The sequence below is a fragment of the Neodiprion lecontei genome, chromosome 2, assembly GCF_021901455.1.
Source record: "Neodiprion lecontei isolate iyNeoLeco1 chromosome 2, iyNeoLeco1.1, whole genome shotgun sequence".
In the NCBI taxonomy this organism is placed as follows: Eukaryota; Metazoa; Arthropoda; class Insecta; order Hymenoptera; family Diprionidae; genus Neodiprion; species Neodiprion lecontei.
Window position 1 is genome coordinate 6,003,225 of NC_060261.1, and position 27,047 is coordinate 6,030,271.

Consider the following 27,047-nt stretch of genomic DNA (forward strand, 5'->3'; position numbering starts at 1 on the left):
ATCTGCGGGAACGCGTTTAACGCGGTCAGTTTTGCAGAATTTTCACGAGGTAAATAATCGAGGGTCCGGAATCGAGAGTCGCCCGACGGACGACACACGGACGACACACGGACGAAGGCACGCACACAGACGCAAAAGAGCGGCGACAGCCGCGCGGTGGCTCGGCCGACGGGCAGAGCGACAGGCAGCGAGAAGGCAGGCGAGAGTCGGAGAGTAAGACTCGCAGAAGTAGAGTGGCAACGGTGGAGTCCGGTGGGTTTGAAGTTGAACGCGAAGGGAAAGAGAAGTGTTGTCTTGGTCCCGCGATCGCAATCGGGGCTCGATATCGCAACGCGGCGTATTTGAGGGAGTGACCGACCGGTTGTCCGAAGGAAGCGTCGCGTGAACCGGCGGGTAAAAATCGTTCGTATTTTAAACGGGGGAAAAACGGTGTTCGTGCGGCTACTGGCGCATTGTCGCGCTAAACAAAAATGGCGGACGGCGACTCGAGGGTGGACCGGTCTGATCCCGAGCTGAAATACCTCTCCGTTGATAGGAACAGCTTCAACGATCCGGCCACGCAGGCGGAATGGACGCAGAAGAAACTTGTCTGGGTGCCGCACGAGTCCCAGGGATTCGTTGCCGCCGGTATAAAGGGCGAACGCGGCGACGAAGTCGAGGTCGAGGTCGCCGAGACCGGGAAACGCGTACTAGTCGCCAAAGATGACATACAGAAGATGAATCCGCCGAAATTTGACAAGGTCGAGGACATGGCCGAGTTGACCTGTCTCAACGAGGCGTCCGTGCTCCATAACCTCAAAGATCGCTACTACTCGGGACTGATTTACGTGAGTACTCGCTTCCTTCCTTTCCTTCTTTCTTTCTCATCTTCTACACGCTCTCTTCAAGATATCGTCCCGTTCCTCGCCTTCTCTCATTTCTCTGATCCTCCAATTCTTGCCTCTCCCCACCTCCTCAGTCAGTCTCCTCTCATCTCCTCGCCTCGCCGCTACTCCTGTGTTTACGCGAATGTTTACCGTCGGCTCCTCCTTCCGTCTCATCTCGTTATTCCTTAAAGTACATACAATATCCACGATCGCAAGACAAGGAGCCGAAATAAGACTTAAGAGTACAGAGTGATACGGTGTGTTCCTAAAACTGGTTTCGTGTCGTTTGATAACGCGACTAGTAACAGAGAAAAGAGAGAGAGAGAGATAGAGTGATAGAGGAGAAAAAAAGAAACAGGTGATTGCGGCTTTCTTTCCCACAAATTCCAAGTTCCGTGTGACAAACCTGCTTAAAGTTGAATCATCGTACCGCGATGCGTCAGAGTTTCGGATAGAATATTTTACAGTTACTTTTCGTCACCCGCAGAGAAACAGAATGCGATGTGTATATGTAAAAGTGGTGAATGGACATTCAAATTTTCCCGCCAGCTGGTAATTTTTCGCTAAATAATTCATTTGCCAATTTGCGGGATTATTCTAGCTGTCGGAATCGGCAGGACACTTTGTCGTCTGTTGTCACCGGCGACGATACGTTATCAGTCGAGTCTCGGTGCCAGAGCCACCTTGTACAACGAACTAATCGTCGTGAGTCAGTTTTGCAAGTGAAATTATTGCGGGAAGTTGAAACGTACTTCTTATCGCGATCGAACTCGAATCCCTGATAAGGTGACGATAGAAAAAAAAACTTGCTTATCCGAGCGAGAGTGAGCTTTTTCACACAACGCGTGCGACGCCTCTCTCCTTCTTTCTCTCTCTTTTTCTTTCTTTCTTTCTCTTTTTCGCTCTCTCTGATCCCGAGAGAGGATAGAGACTCTCCTCGATGACGACCGTCTTTGTTCGGGGGCTCCGCCCATCCGTACTGCACCGATATTTCGTTCGTTACCCTCGTGCTTTATTTCTTCATCTTCTTCTTCTTCTTCTTCTGCCTTCTTTCCAACAAAAAAAATCCAATAAAGAGATGCACGTCGGCGGATCGACCTGAGAATTTATTTATCCGCTGTTCGCAACAACTTCGCGTCTCGATCTTATCTAAATATCTGATTTCTCTCTCGCTTTGTTCTTTTGCTTTCAGGTGTTTCACGTGAAAAAGATATCGTATTGAAGTTAGTAACGTTATCGTAACGATTCATGCTGAGGAAAAACCGTTATTTCGATGAGGCTGAAGTTAGTAACGAACTAGCGTAACGAAACATTGCGGGAATAAAAACACTACTTTGCAATTTTAGTGACTTTGAAGGTGCTAAGTTTTGAAAACATGAATTGCTTTTGACTTGGTATAATTTACTGCATTTCAGAGATTCCTACAATTAAAACTTTTTTGAATTATCTGAATGTCAGTATACCGTAATAAAAGAAAAAATACTCATACCTACTTCAAAAATCTTAGTTCTTTAAAAATCATTGTGTAAAATTAAGAAAATAGTGATTTTTGTCCCCAATGTTTCGTTACGATAACGTTGATAACTTCAACCTTGTAAAAAAGAACAGCAATAAAGCCCGTCAATTTATCTCGAGGTTCTCCCTAATCGCCAAATCCCCAATCGAATTCTGCTTACTACATGTGACTCACTCGTAGATCAACCTAGAGATTTCTCATCTGAGAAATCGTTTAAAATACATTTTCAATCATTCTCGAGTATGTAGTTTCGATATCCAGAGACAGCCAGTCAGTCGATGACTTCAATCAAATTTCCCGGAACTCGCTGTCATTAGTCGTCCGATTTTGCTCCGTAAATTCTTCACATCTTTTCTGGGATTTGATTTTTCATCGCGGTTTTTCCAAAATTTAAAGATCCCACGGACTCTCAAAAAACTCCAATGTCCTCTATTTTAGTTTTTTGATCTTCTTTACCTTTCCCCACCCTTTTATTCTATTCATTCATTTATTATACATCGTTGCAGTAGCCACGACTAAATATGTGCACGATTTGAACGCGGCTGTCAGCCTGACAGATTCTCTCTATCGTCTCCTCTCTTCGTCTCAGCTTCTCTTCTCTTCTTCAGCTTCGATGCTGCAAAGCGTCTTATAATACTGCACGTATCTCATCTCTCGAAACGACGTCGCGCCTCTTCAATGTTTACATACACACACACACACACGATTCTTCTTCGGTGTATATGTAGCTAATTCTGTTTGCACGTCGGTTATTATTAATAACGATGTATTGGTTTATAACAAGTACAGCACATCGGATTCATAATACTACGTTATACCGACATCTGGCTACTAATGAATCACGATGCAAAATGGGGGAGTGAAAAAAAAAAATATTACTGTTATCTAAAAAAGGCTCAGCTGCAGGACCGTACAAGTTAATCTAGAATGGGAGAGGTGAGAGCGAGAAAATCGTGAATTTTTTCAACGGCAGAATCCGGTTAATGATTACATCGCATCACTATTTTCTTTTATTTCTTGACGATAAATTATTGTATAATATTTTGTACAATTTTCGTCGCTTGTAACCAGATGGATTTTTGCAATTAGCTTTCTGACTATAATTAATCGATCATGAGATAGAGAAAAGTGGAAGAAAAACGCTTGAAAGCAGTTCGCATACATTACGACACATGTGCGTAATTACATTTTGGACAATTTTTAAAAACTATCGATTCGTTTATCGAGAAAATCCGCCTACAAAGTCAATTCGTCAAACGATGTTAGCTAGTCGAACGAACGGATAACGTATCGTCGGCATTCATTTCATAGAAGAAAAAGTAAAACCAATCGCTATCCCTGTCTCGCAAGAAGTTAGAAGGTGAAAAACGATATGCGACCTACGATTGTACGATATATCTATATTTATTCCGCCTAAACATATGACGATTACGTATCGAATTTTAATAACGCTTGGTACAATAAAAAGAGAGAGAAAAGGACACGAGATAAGATAAGGAATTCCTCGTGTATTTAAACAGCTAGCGTCAACAGCTGTTTCCTGAAAATTCTCTTCTTTTCTTTTCTTTTTCCTCTCTTTTGTTTGTTTTATTTTTCGTTTCATTGATATTCTGTTATATACCAACCAACCACCCACAATGAAAACGCTACCGACTTGTGCTTACTCTATCTCTATAAATAGGTATATATAGGTATACAATACACGTATTATGTGTGTATGATGAACTTACGCCTACTATGGCTGTTCCATATGTCGTGTTGTTATTATTATTGTTGTTGTAATCACTACGGAAACTTGTATTTTACATATACAAGTACCATTAACAATTCAAACATTTTCGTAATTCCGGTTATTACACGTAAATGAAAAAAAAGAAGAGAAAATTAAACAACAGAAAAAAGAACAACAAAAAACAACAGAATTTGCCATAAAAAAGCTGAACACTCCTTTTCGGAATATGGATAAGGATGTCTTTTTTTTTTTTTACTTTTGAGAGTTTACCGTTCAGGTTCTTCAGGGTGCGGTGAATTTATTTAATATCTTTAACGAATTTTAAGCTTCTTCTCCTTTTTTTTTTTTAACCCGTCAAATTGAGACGCATGAGAGAAGTTTACTTTTCCGACTCATGTTTCTTTTATCTTTATATCGTAATTTCGATGATCTAAGATGTTTTATTTTTGCTTCATGATTGTTTTACAATCGCAAGTTTAAAATTTTTAAACAATGTTTTGTGTACTTTTTACCTGATTCGTTGATTTCAGTCTTATCGCTTTTGTAAGTGCATTTGCACTGGCTTAAGAAGATGCTAGCTATAATGAGTATTCACCGATTGAAAAAATAATAGGACAAGTTCCGTTATTATAATCCTCACGACTTTAATATTTCAATTTCTTTTTTTCTTCTTACATCCTTTCTTTCATTTTCGTTGTTCTTTTTTTTTATAGATTTTCATCGGTATAACGAATTCCTGAATCTTCCTTAATTCTTGAACAATAAGACATGCGGCATCGGTTTGGTTGAATGAAAATATCTCTTTAATTTTCGAAATTTAAATTCAAACTTTGTTTAAGATATAAAAATCGTATTTATTATAATATACGGGAGTTTTATGCTATAATAAATAAATTCATTCTTAGACAAATCGCGCGGATTTTCTCTCACGAACAACCGAATGCCCTTTTTAAATTAAAAATAGCTAAGCAATGACGAGATGAGCGAAAAAATGATTAGAACAGACAAAAAAAAAAACCGTCAAATATTTGCTCCAACTATTTCATCCTCCAGATGAGTCCTCTCCTGTCTCTAACGGCTTCTGGTTCTCCTTCTCCTTCTTCTTCTCCTTCTTCTCATGCTCATGTTGACTGAATCACTCATCCATGACTCACGAATATCACCAAGAAGAACGCCCTGGTCGATAAAGATTGCTTAGCAGACCGCGTCTTGTTATTCTCCTTTTTTATTTTTTATTTTTTTTTTATTATTAGATCCTATTATTCGTAGTCAATTCGTAACTGTTCAATCAGGGTGGACACACACCTGAAAAACCTGAAATTGTCTTGGGATTTTTAATTTGATCATGGAAAAAAACTGAAAATATCAGTTTTCCATAACGGAGATTAGAAATTATTTTTTTTTTATTTAGGTAACAAGTTTACTTTTTTTCTTCAGATTGTTTCCTTGTCCGTAAAAAATCTCGTTCGAGTGAGAAAATACTATTTTACACTTTTTCTTTATATTTCATAGGTAAAGAAATCGTTTCAAACACTTGGCAATTGTTTCTTCATTACGCGATCACTGAATGAAAAATACCACAATTGAAAAAAAAAACTTACAAAAACACTATAAAAAATACACGCAGCTGATGATTTTCAATCACTTTTAGCTTGTGAAAAACTCTCTATTTTTCGTACTCTTTCTTAAATTTGGCGAAAAATTTTTAGTAAAATAAGTTATGCTTAATATCTCTGTGTTGCTAGTTCCGATAGTATACTGATAGGTTTTCAATACTCGAGAGTAATTGTTGCGATTTTATGTAAATTATTATTGTTAGAAACAAATCGACGCAAAACAGTCGTGAAAATTGAAGCAACGATTCATTTCCGAGAAATGATTTCTTTTTTAGGCCTCACTGATTACGAATCCGAAGTCGGATTTAAAAAATTTAAGACGGTGGATCCAATATGGCGAACGAAACTTTGAAATTCGATCGAATCAGGAGAAAAAACTCGGTTCAGGGGTTTTTGGGGTCGCTGATTTCGAATCTGAAGCCAGATTACGAATATTCATTACGGCGAATCCAATCAGCGAGCTCAAAAACCTCTGCATAGAGTTTTTTGACCGTGTTTGATCAAATTTGAAATTCTTTTTCCATAATTGCACATTGGATCCAGCATCTTGAATTTTTGAAATCTGATTACAAATTCGTAATCAGCGAATATTATTTCTTCACAAAAGTTGACTCAGCACAATAATGTGTGAATCAAATGGGTTAAGGTTCGACGTATCACGTTGGTAGCACCCTTAAGGTAAGGTCGGTTCGCCGAGGCCAGACTCGTCGGCCATACTCGACGTCTGGTGCTTAGTTGGAAGGCTTGGGGTGGTTGCCAGGGGTTAACGCACCCTTGAATCATTCGTGCAGGCGTCGTTTCGTCCAGTCGTCGTTGCGCTAGGTTAAGAACGAATGGGATCCACGGTCCGAATCGGATATTGGAAGAAGCGCGGAAAATGATCTTTAACGAATCTCAAGGAATTTTATTTAAGATATCGAAATAGTGAAAACGATGAAACAACATTTTTACTCTGACAAATAAAAATTAGCACCACACATTCGAACGATACCAAGTAATAAAAATTTTATATAAAATTTCAAAATTTTGAAAAATAAGAATAATCTTTCAATTTCAACAAATTCACGCAAGGTAGGATGACGAAAAAAAAAAAAAAAAGAAGTGAAAATATGAGTACGACGTTTCGGATCTAATTTTGTACATTACACTCTCTATTTATGTTATATACACACTTTGTGTGTTTGGATGATGCGATGCTTTCGTTCGTTCGCACGTATAATAAACCCACGTGGTCTCTAACGGGAAGAAAATAGAACGTTTTATTTTTATAAATAGAACTATACGGAGTATATTTACGAAGCGGTAAAGTTCGAAAATATCGAAATTCCCCCTCGCTCAATGCTGTTTTCTGTTGTTGCTGATGCTGCTGTTGCCGTTGCCACTCCACCAAATCAACTCGAACTCGTCTCTTTTGTGCTAAGATTATAAATAACGACATAAACAACCGGTTGCAATTATTTATATTGAGATATACGTATAGGGGTAAAATAACTTGGCCCCGGGTAAAACATTCCAGTGTCTCGTTTTTTTTTATCTTGTTTTATATAAATCTCGAAATAATTACGAATTATTGTCGATAATATTGTTATTGTTATTAATATATAAATATATATACGTATATAATTTAATTGAACTATTTTGATTAATATTGAATTTGAGAATATAGTCGTAAAATACAATGTACATCGTTGTACAGTTCGAGAAAAGAAATCTGCTAGATTTTGATGATTACAATAACTGCGAATACTCGATGATAATGATAAAATTTTGACGGATTCATAATTACACAACGTTCGAATTGCATCCACCGCGGCAAATTATTTGAGATGAGATGACAGGCTCGCTGCGGTGTATTATTAAAAACAACAATAATAACGATAATAATAAGAATATCTAGACCAAGTCTTTGCTCATTCAGTATTATATGTTTAAATGAACGTAGGCATATTACGTCAATTTAAATGTCGTGCCGAATGATTGTGCAGAGGAGATTTTAAACTGACCTATGATCACGTTTTCGACTTAATAATAACGAACGAGCGTTGTGTAAAAAAAATTTTAAAAGATAAAAAAAGAAAATTAGGACAAGCATACGTCAACCGTTCTCTTCTTCTCTCTTTTTTCCCCATATCATTGCCATTGATCGCTTTACTCTCGGGCCATACGTGCGTGAATATTGCACACGTTCGGCGAGAGAGAGAGAGAGAGAGAGATACGATTTAATTCGTTACCTTAAATGGGCCGAATTGATCTCTCGCGGTCAGCAGCTTCTTTGAGAGTGAACCGAGATCTCTGGCTGCGATTGGCAGCTCCTAATATGCCGTAAAAATTCAATGCTTACCACGATCCACTCTCTTATACTTCTCCTTGTTTCTTCTGTGATTTAGTAATTTCGTTTTAACGACGAGGGCGATAATGATTATGATAATGATAGTGATAACGATAATGATGGCGATGCAGGTATGCGACGAGATTTGATTCGAGGAAATTGGTTGGCTAAACATCGATAATACGATATTTATCAATATCATTGCGAGATATAAATTGTATTGATTGAATATTTATCTTGTTGTTACATACATCGCGGCCGGGTTGAGGTTCCGAATTTGAAAAACTTTACGAAAGCGCCTGATTGAAAAATGAAAATAGTTAAGGACCGGGCGGTAACCGGAACTAAAAAATTCTCCCAGTGCAAGGTTCCGAAAATTCAAATTACGTTTGCGCAAAGTTCCGAAGAGTAAAAAAGTTCCGATAGAGATAAATTACGAAAAATAAAGTTCGATGGAGTCAAATTCGAAATATTAAAATATACCCACACAGCGTAGTTTACTCAAACAGTGGGTGTAAAAAATCGGAATGATGACCTGAATTCCAAACGTTAAAATATCGAAAATCCAAAACAAAGAAAGATCCAAGTGGTGAAATTTCACCGAGACAGAAATTCACGCAACTGAAAATCTTCAATCATTCGGAATTTCGATGTTTTAGATTTTTAAATTTTCTCAATTTCGGAACTTTGAGCGTCGTGTTTTGGGACCATTCGAAACTTTGTTATTTCTTCAGTTAGATATCTTTACTTGAAGTTTCGCCGCGAAAAAATTCGGAATTAAACCCGTTCGGAACTTTTCAAATTTGAAATTTCAACCCCCTACCTACATTTCCAATTAAGCTATACGAAGAAGAATCTCTTTAACAATAAAAAAATCGAAAATATATCGGGCCTGTAAAGGTGAGCTTAGATCGCATCGATTCTTCGATTCAAATCGCTTTTAGAATTTTTGAAATTCTTCCTAACTGATAAGAATAACAATAATTTGACAATTATACCCAATTTGCACGATTATATCGTAATAAAAACCAATATTAGAAGTACACGTAAAATGCGTTCTCGTTACGTCAATCGACGCTCCTAATCACTTTAAACTCTTATTTACTCGCACCTAGTTTATGTATACAAGTATATATCATTATATACGTGTGTGTGTGTGTGTGTGTGTTTGTATATATAATCAATCAATTAAACGTCACAACGGGGTTTATCCTCTCCTCCTTTGGTTACCTCATCGCATATTATCGTTATTACCATTATCATTATCGTCATCATCATCATCATAAGCCAACCGTTCTCAACGATTCAAACGACTCGTCCAAATTCAATTATGTATATTGATACGGAAAAGTAACCGACGATCATTTCAATATTCAGAGTGCGTTGCACTCCGATGGCGTCTGACGTTTGTGATTCAACGGTTATTCCACCAATTTTTCAACACATACGCTATAACGGTCTGTAATCATTGATGACTGCAGAGTATGTCGAATATGAGTCAGAGACTTTCACGGATGTGGATAAAAAAAAAAAAAAAAAAAAAAAACATGAGAACCCTTACTTTCTATTTGAGATTACGTGTTACGTTGAAATTGATTGAAAAAATTTTCAACGTTCGAAAACTAGGTTTGTCAATTACAATAGTCGTGATTAATGAAATGATCGAGTTGTGACTAAGAAAAAATAAGATGATGGAAAAAAAAAAAAAAGAAAAGAAACGAACGGAATTTGAACGACTTGGTTTACTTTCCTTTTCTCGGGTGCATAAATCTCTTCGTTATTTGTAACACAAATTAAATCCGTCGATTTTAATTAACAAAAATAATACGGTGATTTTCTTTTTCTTTTATTTTTCATAATTGTCGCTACATTTTGCGAATATTCATACTTTTCCACTTCATCTTAGTTTTTTCTTTCTTTCTTTCTTTCTTTCTTTTTTTTTTTTATTATTTTTTTTTTACTCCAGTACGCGTTACGCGCGATACATCCCTACGAACGTTTGTCGTACTCTGGAGTACGCGTGTAAATCACAGGTATGTCGTTGCAACGTGTCGTACTATGAACGATGACGTCACGCCGACGAAACGCAGACCGTACTATACGCGTTTTTGCCTTACACACGGCGAACAACGGCCACATTTTTTTTTTCACACACTCCCGTCTCCGCGCGTGTAAAATTACAAAATATACACATATCGTACAGGGTTCGCATGTAGGTGTGTATCGTTTACGCGCTTTTACACGAGAGAACCGCGATGCGGACGACACGATTGGTGAGGAGGAGGAGGAAGAACGTCTGTGCGTTGTATTATCAATACCTACGTCCGTTTACATATACACGTATTCCTATCCAACGAACTACGATGATGTCATTACCGGCTTCGAACACGCTGTAAAAACATTTACGTTCGTATCACGTTATTCTGTCTATGTATTTCTTTATTCTTCTTCTTCTCTCCTTTTTTTTCCCCTTACTTTCCTTCCATCTCCTTTCCCACCAAGTCTTTCGTCGATGACTGCAAAGAAGAAACGATATATACATATATTGATTGAATTATACGTACCTTCATATTATATCGAAAAACTCGAATCCATACGTTACATGCATACACGTATGCATATATATATATACACACACACACACATATGTCAGGTAACACGTATTTTGGCGATTATATTGTTGTGTTAGCGTATGTATGTAACGTATGTATTCATGTGTGTACCATACTTCGTATGCAAAAAAGGAGATATTGTTCGTCTTATCCAATTCTTGTTACGTTTGGATATCTATATTGAGGTGATGTATGTATACGTATAATAGTTGCGTACATATGTAGGTATAGTATAAAATTATGCGCCACATTTGTACATTGTACATCCATACGTACGTCCTTGCCGTCCTTTTCATTATTATACATACATATATATATATATATGCATATTTGTATATTATGTATAATGAATACCTGTAGTATGATGGACATTTGTACACGTTATCCTCATTATCGTCTGATAGGTGTTTGTTTGGTTTCTTTTATCATTTCATTCCTGCGCCATTTGAACAACGACAGATTCTTTTCTATTTATTTATTTTTTCCTTTTGGTTCCTTTTACTCTTTATATTCTTCGTATATATCAATATTGTCGCTAACGACCGGATGTGCGCGTACCTCTGTCGGCGAATAGATATTGATTGAATATACGCGAGGAATCAATTTTACAATACTTATTTGCAGACATTGCGATATTGTCGAAAGTTTAATTCCTGTACAATTATTGCTGGTTGGAAGAAAAATGTCTGGGAGACGTGAAGGCGGGATAGGTTGCGGGGGAAAAAAAAAACAAAAACAAAAACAATCACAATCAAGAAAGCAACCGACCGGAATTGTAACTCGATACTCACAAAAATTTACACAGTTCAATTCACAAACCCCTCGATTCATTTATCTCGAATCTCGTTCGCTTCTCGTCAAAGTTGAAACAGGAAATAATCTAAATTTAACACAAATTTAATGCAAATTGCGTGTGCGCGTGTGTATATATAATGTATTTAAGTTTATAGCTTGACAAAATTTATTCTCTGTAATTGATAAATTGACGGTTATAAAATTGACAATTTGTATCACAAGTAGGTTTACATATAAACGTGTAACATGTATCTGACAGAATTTTATTTTGAGTGTATTGTTGTTATTATTATTGTCATCATCATCATCATTATCATTGTTATTTTTATGACGGTTTAAGGGTTTTTTTTCTGTCTTCTCTTCACTTTTTTTTTTTTTTTTCGTTTTTGCTCCTTCGAGTGCGTACAAAAATTGTATATCGTTGTAATTTTACGTAAGTATATGTAATGAATTTTGCACTCCCAATGATAAATGATTCACCTTTCGTTAATTGCGAGTCCGTTTTATCTGAGATAAGTGACAATGAATTATTGGTGAAAACATTATGGCGCGCGATGCGTAACCGAAACTTAACACATACGTCGTGTACGTGTAATACATAGGCAAGTCTCATACTTGTGTACATATACGTGTGATTCAACAGCGCGGACGGCGTTGTTTCGCGTCTATGTGGTTTTTTTTTTTTTTTATTTTTTTTTCCCCTTTAAATCATCATCTTATAAACATGCATACGCCTGTTGAATATACATAGGTACGTGTGTAATATGTATTGTAATTACAATGACGATAACGATCCTTCCTTGTTGTTGAATTGTTCATATTTTTGCAACAATCATTCTTGCAGGCTGCTCGAAATATTGATGATAATGCACGTATGAAAGTATGAACACGAATGACGAGTTTTTACAACCTTTTACGCCTATTGTTTTATAACAATTAATCGATCAGTCAATTAGAAATAAGCTTTTTACAACCGTCGCACGTTTTTGCAGTATAATCATATGGTAAAAATTACTTATAAGCTGGTGGGATAGAAAAAAAAATATGAAAAAGCAAAAAAGAAATGGACAAAACCATTACAATCGGCAGGGAATGCCCCGTACGTAATTATAATTGTATACACGCACTGTACATACCAAATAGTTGATAAACAAAGGAATTGAAGCTGGTATACAATGCCCAGCAGGCAGCGTGTCAGGTTGTGGGTGCGGTATGTTGTACACGCAACACACACATGCATATGTATACGAATGTCGGGTATGGGTGTTAAAATGATAAAACACCAATAGGAAAATCGTGTTCCAGGTACGCTTCGCCTGCTAACCTGCACCCATCTCGACGTTTGTTAACAAGTACTAAAACCTGCATCGTGTGTGTGTGTGTGTGTGTGTGTGTGTGTGTGTGTGTGTGTGTGTGTGTGTGTGTGTGTGTATATACACAATACATACATCTACGTACATACGCCGGGACAATCTCTTGAAACTTGAAAATGAACCGCGCATGCGCGAGTTTTATCGGCTGTTCGCGCAGGCTGGCCAACCCGAGTTTCATCCGTCAAACTGTTTCCGCCGGCGATGTGGTTGATACGAATTTTCGAGGTTAGAATCTCAAATAATTGAGGCGGCGACTCGGAAAGGTTTGGGAAGCATTTCGTTATCGGGTCGGAAAGTTGATTCTTCAAAGAGCGGTCGGGATTCAACGCTTACGCTCTTTGAAAATTCAAACGTACACATTTTGCGTAGGTTGGCTCGCCTGCATCGCGGACAAGAGTATCGCTGCGGGAATATTTCGCCGACCAATGAGATTGAATTATTCGGCGCATGCGCGGATGATTTTCAAGTTTCAAGAGATTGTTCCGGTATGTACACGTACAGTGTATTTACCCACCTGCCTCGGACCTGTGGGCATTACTCGCGTGTATGCACGTGTACATGTGTGTACGCACACGTACAGTAAAATCACACAGGCATTCCTGCCTACCTGCGCATCGCTGCTACATGGACACCTTTAACGAATATAAAACTGGTTGCCCGACGAACCGCGAGTAAACGCATAGCCGGAAAAAATCCTAAAACCATAAACGACTGGATGGGATGGGAACCGATGTGCCGGGGATTAATGTTTACCTTTCAGAGTGTATATTCGTTGTGTGATATGTGTGTATGCATGTCACGAGTTGTACCTACGTAGCAGGGTTTTGCAAACATCCCCTGGAACCTTTTTTTTTTCTCTCCTTTCACTCTTTCTTTCTTTCAATCTTTCCTACTTTCCTCCTTCTTCTTAATTTACGGTCGCAAGGGAAAGCCTGAGAAATTATTACCGGTCACGTATTGTACAAACGATACCTACGGGAAACCATTTTTATCTTCTTTTTTTTCCCTTTCATTCGGTGTTTACATGTTCCGTTCGATGAAAAGAAACAAACGCTTTTTAAGTTTCGTCATCACGCGAATATGTCATTCCAGGATTGTACTGTATATAACAAGCGGGACGAACAAATTAAACTATATAGTAGAATAGACGCGATTGATACGTATGAAAATAATATATTATGCATAATAGCGGGACTTTAAAACCTGCGAAGATCGCGTCTCTGGTTGAAAGAAGATCACTCGTAAATACGTACGTTTGTTCTATATGAAAATGGTTGGGGAAGAAAAAAGAGGAGAAAAGTAATAATGAAAAAAAGTCGAAAAAAAGAAAATGAAAAAAAAATCAAATTAAATCGATGTTTACACAATAACGTGATTATATCGTTACGCTTCTATGAAATATGAATAATTGTCGCGAACAGTCGGTGTCAACGTGCAGCTGATCAGTTCAAGTTATTATCGTCGCGACTTGCGGGGTTCGTAAGTTCATAAGTTCAAAGTCCGTTGCTGAAACGATCATTATTACCACACGGTATATACGTAAACGTTAACACACGCAACACGCGAACGTAATACCTATTAGCTCGTTATTCTTAACGACGAAACTTGATCTTGTATACCTACCTTACCCATAAAGAGGGTGCAAACTAGAAACAGAAGCGCTTATACTTGCGTATAATAATAATAAATCGAAGGTATAACCTTAAGTTTGTAAAATGTAATCTCGAGTCTGGGGGATAATATTTTTTTTCTTTTTTTCCTTCATTTTTCTTTCCTCCTTATTTTCAGTTAAAATCCTGAAGTCGGGTTATCTTTTTTTCTTACTTACTTTCGTACGGCGCGAGTGCCAAAGTTATAAAAAAAAAAAAAATTATTTACAGATCAGGTTATTGTATATTGTATTATGTATACATGTACAAATTGTATAATACGTACAAGATCCTCATTCGTCGGTAGTAGATTTTTTCTCGAAATAGTAATAAAATAAAAAAAAAAAATAATGAATGATAAATATTAATCGACCTAAAAATTTTACCTTCTCTCGATTAATTTTTCTTTTTCTTTTTCTTTTATTTCGCTCTTATTTCGTACGAATGCAAATTCACGTGAAATATGTGAAACATATGTATGTATAAATCGCTCGAGTTGCGTACAGTCTAAATTAGTAATTACGCCCTGAAGTTTCATAATCATCATCGGCATTATTCGCTTGACAGGCCATTTAAAAATGGTAAGCTTTATGTCGGTACATGTAATGATGATGATGATGACGATGATGATGTTGATAATAAGGTAGAGTTTAACATGTGTGTGACATAATTAGGTACGTGTGGCGTTGCTTTGTCACACACACACACACATATATATATATATATATATATATATATATATAGGTTGACGAGAGTCTTCTCGTGGCGTTTAAGCTCCGCGGGCAAAGACGCCTCCTTATAAGGGAAAGCGTCCTTAACCCGGTTCGACGTCGCGTCGGCCGATCGGAGGAAGAGAAAAGGATATTATTATACGTATAAACGGCGAGGAAAGGAAATTTTTACCCGGTTGTTTAATACAGAGTTGTTTACTTAACGAGTCGCCGCTGCGGCCAATCCGCGAAGAAGAATAAGAATAAGAATAAGAAGAAGAAGAAGAAGAAGAAGAAGAAGAAGAAGATGAAAATCCCGCGGCCGCGCCGCGATCAGCACGAAGTTTTAAAAGTCTCGCCAAGAGAATGAGAGGAGAATTACGCTTGCCGCGAGCAAAGCCCATCGGCAACGGGCTGCCTTATATGGTCGCCCTATTTACTTACCTCCTCTCATTGTCAGACTCTCTCACTCTCGTTCGCCATTCGCACGGAGACGTTAAACTTTTCTGCGATGCTTACGGATTATTGACGAATGGCGTTTTTTTTTTTTTTTTATTTTTATCTTCCACGTCGAGTAATATCCGTGAAATCGTTGGTTTTTCAAACTGTTGAGACAGGCGAGACGTGCGATTACGATCAGAGAATGTCGACGACTAACAGAGGATGCGTAATTAGATTTAAATATATTTACGGTTGTGCTGTTACTGTTATTGACAATAATCATTGATGAATTTCTTTTTTCAATTACCGCTTTGAGTCGTTGTGATAATTTTTTTTTTTTTTTTTTCTCCACATTTTCGATACAATCACTCACACTTTTCTTCTACTTTCACAAAACAATATCCCAGGTCGTTCCGAGATATTCGTCGAAATAATAAATAACACATTAAAATTCGATGAGCAATTAAAATATATATTTATATATTATATATATATATATATATATATATAAAGATCACATATGTCAAGTTGCCGAATATCCGAGGGTTGTTCTGGAATTTTTTCAACAACGTCATCGGCGGGCATATAATAATAATAATATTTACCACATGCAGGATGCGCTCATGCATACCTTCGTACTTACGTGTGTACATACAAATATATATATATATATATATATATATGTGTGTGTACGTAGGTGTACATACTTGTACCCGCGTCGATTACGCATATGATACGTATATATGTATATATTTATATATATATCTACATAACTTGTGTAAACTTATGGATGCATACGTTTAACCGTGGATGTATAACGTAAGCTAAGGAGGAATGTTGGACAGGTCGTCGACATTCGGGCTTGGGGACCGGTTTCAGGGTCTTCGAAGCGACAGATCTCAAAATCCGACGACGAAAGAATACCAATTCAGGCGAAATTAGCCGAGATCGTTCGGGGTCCGAGTGAGCGGTCTGCCTGCATAAATTCGAGTCGCGTCGCGAGACGGAAGAAAAAAACACGACGGGAACGAGCGATAAATAAAGAAAATAAAAAAACAACAGCATCGGATAATAATATCGAAAATAATATTAACGTATAGATATTGACGTTGTATTATTTATCTAACGTATTATATATTATTCGGTATTGATTCTCGTTTTTTCTTTCTCATTTTCTCTCTGCATCTATTTTTATACCGCTGTATTTAAAACCCCGTTAAAATTGTTTTTTCATTATCGTTTTGTTGTTGTTGTTGTTGTTGTTGTTGTTGTTATTATTATTATTATTGGCTCCGAACTTTTATTCTCGTTTATGAATCGTTGGTAGTTTTTTTTTTTTTTTTTTTTTTTTCTGTTCCCCCAATGCTTACAGAATTATAAATTATATATATTGTAATAACACACGCTCGTGATTTTGATTTCACTGCAGCAAAGAAATTTTGGCAATTATTATTACGAGATCGTATGCGGATAAGAGAGATTATTTTGTAATTGATTAGACCGCGATTAGAAATTTTGCAATTTGCAATTTTTTGCTTCCCGATTTTTCGCGCGCAGCGTTGCAATAAATTGATCAAGTACGGACAGATTTTCGGTCAACGATATATTTATTTTTCTTCTTCTTTTTCGCGTATCCGAAGTATTTTCAAGTAGTACGTCGAATTTTCGCAGCGCTAAATGCAAACAAACCAAAGATCAATTCTTCAGATCCGTTTATCAAGAAGAGAAGTGAAGAAGAAAAAAAAGAAAAAAAAAAAGAAAAGAACATTGTACACCTCGTTGAAAAATTCATCATGCATTAATTATATGTATCCAAAGTCACTGATATTAATACCTATTTATTACATTGCACAACGTTCGATGAGATCAAATTTTCTTGAAAGAGCGGTCGAACAATTGGAAAATATATTAAAAAGAAAAAAAAAAAAACAGAAGAACAAACATTTTCACCGTTAGCAACTGTACCAAATAATTGCCTTTTTTTTTTCTTCCTCTTACCTTCCTGTCGAAGGACTGGAAACAGAAGGAAAAAAAAAAAAAAATTAAAAAATATCAAATAAAAGATGGAAAAGAAAAATTGAAAAATTTGCCCAAAAATTTGTTGGCTTTTTTTTTTTTTTTTTTTTTTTTTATTTTACTTTCATCCTTTTCGTCAACATCTACACGCCCCGCGGAATCGTCACTGCGAGTGACACGTGTGGGCCGAGAAAGAAAATACTGTGCAATGTAAACGTGCGCAGAGTAGAATTGTTCATGGTTATACGGTTAGCGGTATTTATACAACTCTCTGTCTCTATTCGATTCCGTGCGTACGTGCGTATATATATATATATATATATACATATATATGGCGGTCAGCATGGATGACGAATAGAATCGATCTTGCGATTACATGGGCACAGGTATACATACACTATACATGCATACATATATGTATAAATTTTATGTTTACGTACAAACGCACACGCACAAAGTTGACTCTTTAATATTATCGTCATCGTCATCGTCATTATTATTATTATTATCATTATCATCATTGCGCACACACGTATGGTCGCATATGTAATCCACAAGTGTTTGGTTTTATCTACAATACACTGACGAATATACCTGCCAGGGTTGCTGCCTGCATGCCTGCCTCTATCAGGGGAATGTATTTAATGCGATGATTCACGTTAGGAGAGGAGAAGAGAAGTGAAGTGAATAATGATAATAAAAATAACAATAACAATAATAATAATAATAAGAATTCCGGCGATACGTAGAGCTGCAGTAATATTCAAGGTGAAATAAGAAGGTAGAAGAAGGTCGTCGGTCGGTCCTTATCTTACTCGCGCTAATCGTAAAGAAGCGAAGAAAGAACTTCGGTACATGCATACCTTGATGCATTTTTTTTTCTTCGAAATGCTCGTGCATGTGATCACGAATTCCACGAGAATAATCTCCCGAAACGTTTTTAACGGGGTTACACATTTGTTTTTTTTTCTTCCAAACATCTCTTTGCCGCCGTCTATTTACCAGACGTGATTTTCGAAATCGACGAGACGTCTTTAAACTTCTTACAGGCGAGTTGTAATTTTCTTCAACGGTCGTTGAATACGAACGATCTTTTTGTTATCGATGAATTTTGGATCATTTTTTGTTTTACCGCTTTTTCTTTCCAGCTTCTTAACGACGATCATCTTTTTCCCCGTATAATTAGTTGAGCTTTCGAGATTCCATGAAACACGGCGATTAGTTCGCGATTCGTATGATTTTTCTCGAAAGAAAAGAAAGAAAAAAAAAAAAAACAGCCGGATTTTGAAAGAAAATCTTGAATTTACACAGATAATTCCTTCGATGTTTGCGCGGTATCTAAAATCCTGGAATTTCGTCTGTCGTGAGTAAATTTTCTTGTTAAATGTTTTATTTTATTGTTTTTGTCTTTTTGAAGAAATCTTCCGGTGATCTTCACGTAATGAGAATGCTCATTCGTCATTATATCAGGTTGCTCTTTATTTGGGAGTCGGACAAAATTTTCACCGGGACGCCGCCTAGTTTTTTTTCGAAATCATAAAACAAAAAATATCTGTATACAGTTTGAAGCCTCTATTTCAACTGGAACAGTTTTAAATGTAACATACGTGTAGTTTTTATACAACCAGTTAATTCGTTACAATGACAGGAACAAACCGTGAAAATTTCAAAAGTTTATCATAATTTTATAACATATTTCTTTTTTTATGTCATTTTATGCTTTTACACTTTGTGAATGCGTTACTTATTCGACACCGTGTTCGTTGTATCAGCGACTAGATAACTCGTCGTGTTCGTGGAAATGATAATTGTACGGAGGTTTTATACCTACGCGATAGATATATACATGCCGCCTGGATAGATAGATAGATAGATAGAAAGAATCAACCTCGTTATTATAGCGGTACGATAACACGGAAAGCGATTTCGTTTACGGACTCACGAAATGCGGGCTTTCATCCATTCCAGACATGCTCGAATGTGTAATACGAGAGAGAAAAAATGTCGTTTCTTGAGATTGGGATTTTTTTTTTTTTTTTAGAGGAGAAACGATTTTTCACGCAACTGTAGTTTGGTCGAAATTCAATTTCTTCTTCTTTTTTCCTCTCTCGGTGAACATTAATTTCGCAAGAAAGTTTTAAAGGCAACGGAATTTAGATGCCGATGAGAAGAAGAACACAATACCGAAGATGGAATAATTTCGAAAAAAATCATTCCTCTTCTTTTTCTTTTCACGGAAAAAGCTTGTTCGTCAAAATAATGTCACGTGGAAATTCGATACCGCCAATTCCTTTTTTCTCACCTCAAATTGAAGAGGAATGAGAGAAAAAAAATAGAAGAAATTGTAATAAAATTAAACCGATGCGGTCGGACGTCGAGTTTAACACATTTTGTGAAAATTTTGTTTCTCAACTTTTTTTTCTTTCTCATTTATATACGTGCGTGGAAAGCACGTTCTTTAAGAATTGTATTACATATATATATATATATATACGTATATAGTATAAGTTGTAATTTATTGTTAGTAACAACGGAGTACCCGGCGTATAAATTTATATTCGAAATGCACTTGCCAAGCGTATTAATATGTATAAATTATACACCGTAATGGGATTTAGAGATTATAAATATATTGTACGACTGGCGGAATGTTGAATCAATTACGTCACTGCTTCTGTTTCTGCTTCCAATGGCGGTGCAGCGCTGAGGTATGTAATTGCTGCCATATCATATTATACATGAGGCGAGAGAAAAAACCTCGTGACGTATATGGATCTATGTAGGTACATACGTACAATGTATAAATGAATAATACGCGTGTGCAGTGTATCGGATTTACTGTATTAACCGTAACTCGACGATCCGATATGCCGATAATGAATTTCTCTCATCATTATACGATAGCACAATAAATGTGTATAACTCTATGCATGTAGAGAAATTTTTGGTTAACTATTTTCATTTTTTTACCACGACTTCATTTTTTTAAAACTCTATGCAGGGGTTTTCGGGATCGCTGATTGGATTTGGCACACTGAATTTTCAAAATCTTACTTCAGATTCGTACTCAGCGACATCCGATAGAACGCATTTATTATTATTATTGTTATTATTATTTTTTTTTTCATTCGATCAGTGAAATTTCAAATGTTATTTGTTTTTTTCGCTGTATACGTACGCTTGTATCTGCAACGTACTTTCATACGAACGAATATTTAGGAGCAACATGTATATTAGCGCTATTTGGTACACCTACCTACTGTATTAGAACTTTGCAATTCTTATCTTCTAGGCGTGGCAAGCAACAGGTGAATACCTCGATGGTGTTCAATTGATCGGGCGAGAATTAAATTCATGTTAACTAAACTTTTGTCTAGCTTAAAATACGTCGTGTAGGTGCAATATGTAACGTAGATACATACGTAGGTAACATATTTCTATTGCGCAACGATATACAGCGTGTTTGTTTAAAAAAAAAAATTCGTCATCGTCCATCTCTTGCGAGACATTGAAATTCTGTAATATTTATTTATTTTTTTTTTCCACACCAAGCGTGTATGTTTAGAAATAATTGAGTTTGAAAAATTTTTCTTTTTTCAATTTTGTCTTCTTCCAACGATGAATAAATAATTAATCGATTCATTATCCACGAACAAGTATTGTCGCGGCAATTTTGCAGTAAACTTCATTGTAAATTTCTTGCTTGCTTTTCTTGATCACGTCCGGACGATATTTGCACGCGATAAATTTGATATCTTATTTGCGCGGATTTCTTGGCGAATTCCTTGTAACTCGTGTGAATTATATATTTCTTTGGAAAAGAAAAACAGATTTTGAATTTCTGCAGCGGTTGATGTTCTATCATCAAGTTTCCGAGTGTGAGTGTGTATACGTAAGTACGTATAAATATAGATTAATTCCGCGAGGCGATGAGGGAGAGAATGAGAGGGAATGAGAGAGAAAGAGAGAGAGAGAGAGAGAGAGAGAGATGAGATGTTCTTCTTGCAGGCAAATATCTTCAATGCGTGCCTGCAGCCTGCAGAAAGGCTAATTTTGGTCTAATGCATCTTGATCGGTGAAACGCTTCGTGATTATCATCTTAACCGTCTTATTTTCAAACGGCTATTTTATTGATTTATCGTTTATTCTTATCGTTATTTTATTACTACGTATATATTATCGCAATTAACGACCCGACACATTATCAACCTACATCGAGAATTATTATAAACAACTCTTCTCGGTCTTATTATAACGCATAATACACGACGATAAACAATTAACCGAATGACCGGCCGTTCTTGCACTCGCTGCATTTACACACACACATATATATATATATGTGTATATATGTATTCAGGATTGGCCGTTCGATGAAATGTTTATGCGACAAGTTGAAAAATCTTGAGTTGATCTTGATGAAAAGAAAATCCTCAAAGTTTCGATGCTCTATCTGACTATTAAATTTTTTTTTTTTTTTCGACGCCATGTTGAATATTCCATGATGAAAAATTGAAAATGCTTGAGTAAAATGTATTTTCAATCTATTTGTCCACCATTTGATATTTTTGAATCGTTATAAAATTTAAAAAGATCAAGGTGCGAATGAAGATAAATAAAATGTTATTTTTTAAGAAAACAATAAAAAAACAAATCTCCGTCGTATGTATACGAAAGATCGTATTTGCTGTTTCGTGCAATTTTATTACATGTACATATTATAATGTTCACAGCACAGAGGTGAAAAGAAAAATTAAGTTTTGACGAAAGATGACTTTGATTGGGTGGACAAAAAAAAAAAACAACTGGATTTTTTAATATTATAGATTAAAATATGCTTGTACACGTATCGTTAAATCACTCCTTTGAACCGGTAAATACATCGCGTGCATTTTGCATCGCCGTAAATTCATATCCGTTGAAAAATCGCTAAAACGTCGTTCCGCGTTCGCGGTTTTAATGTACACCAAAAATACGCACAAAGGTGGAAGAAAAAGAGAAGGAAAAATAAGCAAAAAAAAAAAAAAAGAATTCATTAATCCGGATTCTCCGATTATGCGAAATAATTGACATGAATTAACAAATCAAACCGGTTTGTTAAAAATACTATACCTATCAAAGAAAATTTGGGGTTATTGTTACATCGTTGAGGGTTAACCGGACACCCGGTATATTGATTACACATTTCTTGACTAGGTGTGTTGGCTCCGCGTGTATATCCGGTTGTTTCCACCGTGTACGTAATGAAATCATTTCAGGCTCGATTAATTATACCGATTAACGAATTTCTTATTGCCTCAGCTAATTATACGATCGACGTTAATTAGGCATATCCCAATTATTCGCTCCGAAAAATTGTCCTTGATATATTATATACATACACATGATGTATAATCGTTTAAATAAACTGGTTTTTCTTTTTTTTTTCTCTTCCTTGCTTCTTTTTCTTCCTTCCTCGCACTTATAAGATAAAATTTCTTTTCCTCCTTTTATTCAAGCATTTGCCTGCAATAAATTTTGAATATTCATTACACGTGATGATTGAACGAAATTTTACGCGTAGAAAATATAAATGCAGTGTTTATTACAACGACGATGATTTATTTTTTTCATCTTATATTTTTCAGACCTACTCCGGCCTCTTCTGCGTCGTCGTGAATCCCTACAAGAGACTGCCGATTTATACAGAAAAAATAATGGAGAGGTATAAGGGTATAAAACGTCACGAAGTACCGCCGCACGTTTTCGCCATAACCGATACGGCCTATCGTTCGATGCTTCAAGGTAAACCTTTTTTTATTTTTTTATTTTCAAGTCTCAAAGTGATACAAGATTTATTTATTTATTTATTGTAAAAATAGCACATGTAACGAAATGTTGGAAATTTTTACTTCTCCACGAAAATCCGTATGAAAATTCTTAATACATGCCCAAAAGTTTTACAGAATTTTTTAAACATTCTCCCTGTTGGTTTTGTTTGTCCGCCATATTGGATCCGCCATTTTGAATTTTCGAACTTCGAGTTCAGATTCGTTATCAGCGACCCCTAAACCACATAAATGCAAAATTTCATGCGAATCGCATCTAAGGAAAATGTATGCATGAAAAGTTTAAGATAGATAATAATAATAATATGGCAGACTTTTAAAATTTTTTAATTTTATATCCAGTTTTTATAAAGCTAACGCGGTTGCCGTGAGGATAAATTAATCCGAAGGAAATAAAGTCGTTGGTTCGCTGTTCAGTTAAATTCGCAACTGATCGATAAAACTTGCAGATTCACGGTGTTGCAGTTATCGTCATTACGAATAATCCGTTTTTACAGCTGAAGAAATTTTATTCTCTATTTAACTACGTATCATGTATATTATATTCTTTCACTTCTTCCTTTTATCCCTGTTGTTGTTCTTTTGCAGATCGGGAGGATCAGGCGATTTTATGCACGGGTGAATCCGGTGCCGGTAAAACAGAGAACACGAAAAAGGTGATCCAGTATTTGGCATACGTGGCTGCCTCCAAACCAAAATCAAACGCGGTAAGTTTAAACTTTCATCGAAAGTTTATATAATTTACAAAGTTTGAATAATAAAAATCAATTAATGTGTAAGAAATATATCGATGTATATAAATTTAAAAAATTCTCCCATCAGTTTTGAATAACTACGGACCTGCGATGATATCGTAACGTTCGACTAGCACGAATTACTTTTGATTCGCGTGTATTATAACTGTATCATTTACAGTCAGCGTAATTCAATACTTTGCAAAGGCTGCAGCCGCTACGGCAATATGACTAAACCGAGCCTATCGCACATCCGAGAATAATAATAAAATCTAAAGTCGCGGTTTGCCAATTCAAAGTAAATATGAAATTCATGTGGACAAGTGTGTTAATTATTATCAGGGTGGCGGCATTTCCCGGTAAAACCGAAAATAGTCAGGGAATCACGATGGATCACAGGGAAAAACGTAGTTTAATTGTAAATCCTTTTCAAACTTCAGCTACGCTTCGTAAATGGTATTGTTCAATTTCCAATTATTTGTGCGAAACGAAGCAATGCTGTGTGGTTTTTTAGATCCAAGTTTATATATTCAAGGTACAAAACTTTTTGAGCTTTAGGTTATAAACCTGCCCAACATTACCTAAGTTTCATGGGAAAAAGTCGAGAAATTTTATTTGAACACAATTGTTACCACCACGATTATGATATACCGGCAAAATGTCCTGAAACTTGAAAATCAACCGCGCATGCGCGATTTTCATCGTCTGTTCGCGCAGGCTGGCCATCCCGAGTTTCAGCTGTCACACTGTTTCTGCCGGCGATGTAATAGATACGAATTTTCGAGGTTAGAATCTCAAATAATTGAGGCGGCGACTCGGAAAGGTTTGGGAAGCATTTGTTATCGGGTCGGAAAGTTGATTCTTCAAAGAACGGTCGGAATTTAACGCTTACGCTCTTTGAAAATTCAAACGTACACATTTTGCGTATGTTGGCCCGCCTGCATCGCGGACAAGAATATCGCTGCGGGAATATTTCGCCGACCAATGAGATTGAATTATTCGGCGCATGCGCGGTTGATTTTCAAGTCCCAAGAGATTGTTTCGGTACATGTTCAGGATGTCTTATACTGTGCTTATTATAGTCTCCGTGAAAAAAATTTGAAAAACAACCTTACACTTTGTCTCTATCGTGATTCAGTATTGTAATAATATATTTAATTTAATGAATAATCATTGCAATTTAAATGTGAATGAAACTGCAAACGTTTCGAGGATCATTGAAACATAAATTGTAATGAAAGAAATAAGAAACGGAACATGGAGAAATATGCGAGAGATTAACGCGTGAGTTGAATTTAACCGCTTGAACCGCAATCCGGAAAAGGTCTCCGCAGGGCGTGTAATAATGAGAAAAACGTTCATAAATCTTACCAACTTACCTTAGATGGTATGATCGTGAGATCATTTCACACTTAACAATCGAGACTCGGCTTAAACGATCCTCTATAGCTGCTCATTCCGTAGCGATAATGAAAAATTTTTGTGAAATCCGTTGAAAGAGCCGGAAACGTTTTTTTTATTTTTAACACAATACACTTACGTAAATCGACAATTTTAGTTATAATAACATTCAGTTTTGAGCGAGTCGTATTGTTTCGCAAAAGAATGTATTTTTTTCTACACATGAATTATTTTTGTCGGTACTTTAAATTCCAAAAAAAAAAAGAGAAAAGAAAAAAAGGATATTCGATCAATTCGAAATTGAACAATACCGTAAATTACATGCTTCCGGCTGACAGAGAAGTAGACCGATGGGTATTGAAGAATGCTGTAATTATTGACTGATTCAACCTGTTTCAAACAAATATATATATATATATACTTAGACGCAATAAAGTATTCTTTAACCGATAACATAAGAGGTTTCGACGTTACGAACAACGTTTAAAATTATACCTCCTACTTGAAAATGACGCAATAATTACACATTAAAGTGTTTCGACAATGAGCGCGGTTTTTCATTTATTATATACGCGTATATGCATATTACATATTATATGTATGTGTTACATACTTGCGGTATACGTATCTCTTCTTTTTCCGTGAAAAAATTATGGGTATCACTTGATTGCACAGTATTCTGGCATTTCTGTACGTAACATACATTTGTGTACAAATATGATAATAAAAATAAATAAATATTTTTTTCATCCATACCCGCCATCACGTGCATAACTTGGCTGCAATATATATACATACATATATATAGAATATCTGTAGAATATTTGCACAGATGTTACACCATCAACTTGAGCGTTATATTTAATATTTTATTCGTTCGCGTATGATATTATATACGGAGTAAACTGCGAAATGAACACGGTTACTTTATACAGGTAGCTTATATTGAATAGGAAATAGATCGTTGGAGTTTTTCGTGATTTTTTAAATACGAAATTGAAGCATTGTTGTTATTTGCTTATTTTTATCTATTTTTCTTGTTAGTTTATATGCCTTTATTTTGTTTATGAAATTCCAATTCTTAGTCTGTAAAAAATATTATATCCTCAGGTTGAAGAAAACTCTGTAACGTGCAATATCCGAAATTCGGAAATTCCAATGGATTTGAAACAATTTTGAAATCTTAGAATTCACGATATGCGATAATTAAAGGCAGGCTTATTTTTATTGTGTTATATATACACCGTAGCGTTTGTTTACCGTTTCAATTTGAGTACATAGTTTAAAGATCGCAAGCGAGATTCGGTTGAGTCGGGTTAGTTTCATTAGCTCTTTAATTTGCATATATACTGTACGGAAATATTTTTTTACACATATCAAAATCATTGCCCATATATTTATACATACACACGTATATGCGACAAGTTTT

At 36.1% G+C, this 27,047-nt stretch overlaps 1 protein-coding gene across 3 annotated transcripts in view; it reads left to right on the forward strand.

Moving 5' to 3' along the window:
- The first annotated feature begins 211 nt into the window (after nucleotides 1–211).
- LOC107225894 (myosin heavy chain, non-muscle) overlaps nucleotides 212–27,047 on the forward strand; it is a 38,971-nt gene continuing 12,135 nt past the window's right edge. For all 3 annotated transcript variants that reach the window (XR_006902664.1, XM_046730595.1, XM_046730596.1), the window contains exons 1-3: nucleotides 212–827; nucleotides 23,283–23,439; nucleotides 24,072–24,190. Coding sequence is in view for 2 of the 3 variants with exons in the window: in XM_046730595.1 (XP_046586551.1) it covers nucleotides 471–827; nucleotides 23,283–23,439; nucleotides 24,072–24,190 (633 nt within the window). In the remaining variant the exon portion in view is untranslated. The remainder of the gene's footprint in view (nucleotides 828–23,282; nucleotides 23,440–24,071; nucleotides 24,191–27,047) is intronic.